The sequence below is a fragment of the Amborella trichopoda genome, chromosome 3 (assembly GCF_054954075.1).
Source record: "Amborella trichopoda isolate Santa Cruz 75 chromosome 3, AtrichopodaSantaCruz75HAP2 v2.0, whole genome shotgun sequence".
In the NCBI taxonomy this organism is placed as follows: Eukaryota; Viridiplantae; Streptophyta; class Magnoliopsida; order Amborellales; family Amborellaceae; genus Amborella; species Amborella trichopoda.
This window is the reverse complement of record NC_142338.1, coordinates 32,306,069-32,311,302: the sequence shown is the minus strand read 5'-3', so window position 1 is coordinate 32,311,302 and position 5,234 is coordinate 32,306,069. Positions and strand designations below refer to the sequence as shown.

General features: G+C 43.2%; 1 protein-coding gene across 1 annotated transcript; it reads left to right on the top strand.

Moving 5' to 3' along the window:
* Positions 1 to 2,637: 2,637 nt before the first annotated feature.
* On the top strand, positions 2,638 to 3,363 carry LOC148782843 (uncharacterized). The gene has a single exon (XM_088860390.1). The coding sequence runs from the start codon at positions 2,638 to 2,640 to the stop codon at positions 3,361 to 3,363; it is 726 nt and encodes a 241-aa protein (XP_088716516.1).
* Positions 3,364 to 5,234: the final 1,871 nt, after the last annotated feature.

The following is a 5,234-nucleotide window of genomic DNA, read 5'->3' as shown; positions in this document are numbered from 1 at the left end:
AAATTCCATGAGAATGCCATAAAGATATCTGAATGATGGTGTATAAACTGCAATTTGTGAGAAAAAGGGACCACAAGTGCGATAATGATGAAATGAATTAACAATGAATGCCTAATGCTACGGAGAAAGCTTCAGTGTAAATGCCCTGTGATAGCTTATGAAATGCATGCCTTTTGCTAAATGCTATGATGTTATGATGAAATATGATTCATCAGCTCTGAGGTAATGAATGACACTGTTTATATTGATATTGACCATTACGCGGTGGGATACTCACCGGTAGTGGGTACTATTATGATGATGTGATGAATGCCCACTGTTTATATTGATATTGGCCACTACGAGGCGAGACTCACCGGTAGTGGATACTGTGCTGTTATATTGATGAGAGTGTTGACCACTATGCATTGGGACCCGAGCCCTTTGGTAACGGATATTGGACTTATCGATGGGAACATTGGTCGCTACGCTGTTGGACCCGAGCCCATCGGTAGCGAGAGTTAAGTTCACTAAGACATTAATGAGAATATTGGCCACTACGCGGTGGGACACTCACCGGTAGTGGATTTTGCTATGATATTGCCTGCTACGTGATGGGACACTCATCGGTAGTAAGGACAGAGATGTCGGAAAAGCCCCTAACCTGAATAATGATAGGAATGGGTTAAGGATGAGGATAAAGGGTCGCACCCTAGATTTATGAAATGATATGTTATTGATGCCTTGCAAGGTAAGGACCTATTGAAACCCTAATGCATGCTAAGGACTGTGTGAGTGTGTTGAGGGTATTACGAAGTGGACACCCCACTTGTCATTACCCTCCCTCCTATGTGATTGTAGAGGTCTTAAGCACTGGGATTGGCTTAGTCTGATGGATAGGCCTCTGCTGTGGGAGTAGGTGATTTAGGGAGTGTGTGGGAAATGATTAAATCTCTTTATAAGGAATGTTTAGCATTATAATGATGGAATGATTTATGATTTCATTAATTTAAGGCTCTGATGGCACTGATTTACTGTCATTTAAATGAAATGTTCATATTCGCTGTCTTCACTCGATATGCATTTATGCTAAATTAGGACTTTATATTGATGATCTGTATTGTTATCACATATGGATAGCACCATCATAAATGTATAACACTAGACCTGCGTACTGGGCTGTATAGCTCATCCCATTATTTCTCCTCTCCTTGTAGATTGATAGCAGCACGTTCAGGGCTGGAAGTTCGTGTTTGGTGGCTAGGAGACAAAACTAGTGTTCTTGAAGAAGGTACTTAGACCTTGTTTATGTCTGGGCTGTTTGCCCCTGGTTTTGTTTTGTTCTTGGTGGCCCTAGTTGCTCTGAACTGAATGTAATATTTTGGAAGATTTTTATATTATAAATTTTAGTGTGCGGAGTTTCTTCCTTACTCTTCTACTAGTTAAGCTTGTCGCTTTAGGGCTCTTCTATGGTTTGCTTGATTTTCGAATATAAAGGCATTGAGTCCACTCCTACCTGAGTGACAAACGTTACATTGAATTACGAACCCACGCTCGATCGCACATCTCTGCGTAAGGTACAGTGGTCGGGGACGGGGTCGTGACAGATATGGTATTAGAGCAGCCATGAGAGGATTCTTGGCCTAGGATGTTTAGGTGAGTCCTCTAATTAGTTTTGGGGTAGGCATGTGACTGGGTGTTCTTGTGACTACGTTAAACGATGCTGAGCGCTCGTAACCACAACGTAAGTTCCAGTAATGACAACACCGAGGCACTCAGCGAGTTTTATAGGACTCTTGGGACGATGACCCAAATGATGAAAGAATCGATGCCAACCCAGCCTACACCTACACCAAAGAAGAATGATAGTAGCCTCATGGAGAGGTTTAGGAGAATGGAACCCCCAATCTTTATGGCGCATTGAGAGTGGAGAAGGCTAAGAGGTGGAAGAAACAAATAGAGAAGATCTTATAGGTGTTACATTGCTCGGATGAGCAAAACGTCAGGCTAGGGGCCTTTATACTGGAAGGGAAAGCAGAATACTGGTGGGACTCGATAAAGCAGGCTTGGAGCGAGACAGGGACCGAGGCACCTAGGAAAACTTCTTGACAGCATTTGATGCAAAGTACTTCCGTGATTCAATTAAAGGAAGGAAGTATAATTCATTGAACTTTAGCAAAGGAGCATGACTGTTGAATAATACACCACCCGATTCGCTGAGCTTTCTAGGTATGTGTCCCACATCATAAATAACGAGGTGCGAAAAGTGGTTAAGTTTGAAAGGGGCTTACGACTAGATATCAGGAGTAGTGTGATGTCGGCCAATATAAACGCGTACACCCCGATGGTAGACCATGCTCTGAAGATAGAAAAAGACTAAGAGGATCGCAAGTTAAGGGAGGAAAGAAAGAGGAAAGCAGTGTCGTTGTGGAAGTTTGTGAAGAAACCTAGCAGTCTTCTAAGAGAAACGCTTGAGGGAGACCGTACCCACCTAACCCAAGACTTCTGAGGATTCTTCCGAACAATATAGACAATAACCGACGCCCGATTTGTACTTATTGTGGGAAAAGCAACCACACTATCACAGAATTCTACCAAAAGAAGAATGTATGTCTGAAATGCGACAAGCCTAGCCACTGGGAGAAGGACTGCCCACTGATGAAGACTGAGGATCGCGCAAAGACCCAAGGACGAGTGTTCGCACTCACTGAACAAGAGGCTAAGGCATCCACTTCGGTGATCAGAGGTATGCTCTCATTTTGTGATATTAATGCTAAAGTCTTAATTGAACCTGGATCCTCTCATTCATTTGTTGCACCCCATTTTGCTCATTACATGAATGTTGCACCTGCAGGTCTCAATTACACTTTAGGAGCATGTACACCGGTGGGAGACTCTATGGAAACTGATAAATTATATAAACAATGTAGGATTACAATTGATGGGTGTGACTTGCCAGCAGACCTGATCCACCTAGATATCCAAGATTTTGATGTATTTCTTAGCATGGATTGGTTGTTTACACACCATGCCACCATCGACTACTATGAAAAGACGGTAACCTTTAAACGTCCAGATCAAGCGGAAGCACACTTTGAGGGCATTAAGGATACTTCTCCTCTACACTTTATCTCTGCCCTCCGGGCCTCTTGCCTCTTGGCTAAAAGATGTGTAGGATATTTGACATATGTAGTAGAGAATCGGGATGTTCAGACCCAATTAGAAGAGATACCTGTAGTAAAAGAATACCATGAGGTGTTCCAAGAAAAATTGCCATCCTTACCTCCAGAAAGAGAAATTGAGTTTGAGATAAAGGTAGTACCTGACACCGCTCCTATTTCTAAAGCCCCTTATGGAATGGCCCCAGTAGAATTGAAGAGTTAAAGAGAATTTGCGGGAATTATTGGATAAGGGATTTATCCGACCTTGTGTGTCGCCCTGGGGTGCACCGATCCTGTTTGTGGAGAAAAAGGATGGGTCCATGAGATTATGTATTGGCTATAGACAGTTCACCCAAGTGAGGGTGAAAAATAAGTACCCTCTGCCTAGGATTGACGACCTCTTTGACCAACTCTAAGGACCCCAAGTGTTTTCGAAGATTGACCTCAGATCGAGTTATCACCAATTGCGCAAAGAGGGAGACATCCCAAATACCGCTTTCAGAACTCGATACGGTCACTAAGTTCTTGTGATGTTGTTCGGGTTAACCAATGCCCCTGTTGTGTTCATGGATTTGATGAATAGGGTCTTCAAACCCTTCCTAAATGACTTTGTAGTGGTGTTTATCAATGATATCTTAATATATTCGAAGAGTCGGGAAATGCATGAACAACAACTAAGGATGGTCTTGCAAACTTTGAAGTCGGAAAGATTGTATGCTAAGTTGAGCACGAGTGAGTTTTGGATCCCCAATGTGGCCTTCCTTGGACACATTATTTCTAAGGACGGGATCATGGTGGACCCCTCTAAGATCGAAGTCGTACTTAAGTGGGAAAGGCCAACAAATGTGACTGAGGTTCGTAGCTTCCTAGGACTGATGGGGTAGGCGCTTTGTAGATGGATTCTCAAAGATAGCGCTGCCCCTAACTCGGCTGACCCAGAAGAATGCAAAATTTGTATGGTCAGAGGAGTGTGAGAAGAGTTTCCAGGAATTTAAGAAGAGACTCGTCACAGCCCCAATATTAGCCTTACTAGAAGCAAATGTAGACTTTGTTGTTTATACTGATGCATCCCATAAAGGGCTCAGATGTGTACTTATGTAGAGAGGTAAAGTTATTACTTATGCCTCTAGACCGCTAAAGGCCGCATGAACAAAACTATCCCACCCACGACTTGGAGCTCGTGGCAGTAGTGTTCGCATTAAAAATCTAGAGGCACTACCTCTATGGGGCCCAGTTTAAGGGTGTTCACGGACCACAAGAGTCTCAAGTACCTGTTTTACCAAAAAGTGCTAAATATGAGGCAAAGAAGATGGATGGACTTATTGAATGATTATGACTATACAGTTGATTACCAACCAGGCAAGACTAATGTAGTAGCCGATGCTTTAAGTGTAAAAGACAAAAAGATGTGGTCTCCGTAGCACATTTGATGGTTCGAAAAATGAAGCTGTTGGAAGATGTCGTGGAGTGGCACCCATCTCAGCCTCGTAGCGAGGGGGAAGGAATGCTGTCATGCTTAAGAATGGAACCCCAACTCCTTCAACAAATCCGAGCGGCCCAAAAAAGAGACCCCCAGCTAACAAAAATCCTTGAAGAAATAAAAATGGAAGGAAAAGGAGATTTCTTTATGAGCAGTGATGACTTGTTAAGGTTTAAAGGTCGAGTGTGTGTTCCTAATGATGAGAAGATAAAAAGGGTTGTCCTAGAGGAAACACACCACTCCCGCTACACGGTACACCCAGGGAGTATGAAGATGTAGCAAGATTTGAAAAAGGCCTTCTGGTGGAACATTAGGAAGTGAGATGTGGCACAATTTGTTGCTAAGTGTTTGACATGCCAGCAAGTGAAGGCAGAACATCAGAGACCTGTAGGACTATTACAGCCCCTACCCATACCAGAATGGAAATGGAAATACATCATGATGGACTTTGTCTCTGGATTACCGAGATCAAGTGCAGGGCATGATAATATCTGGGTCGTGGTGGATCGATTAACCAATGTTGCTCACTTCTTACCGGTTCGCACGACCTATACTCTGGATAAACTGGCCCAGTTGTACATCAGAGAGATTGTATGGAGTGCCCATCAGTATTG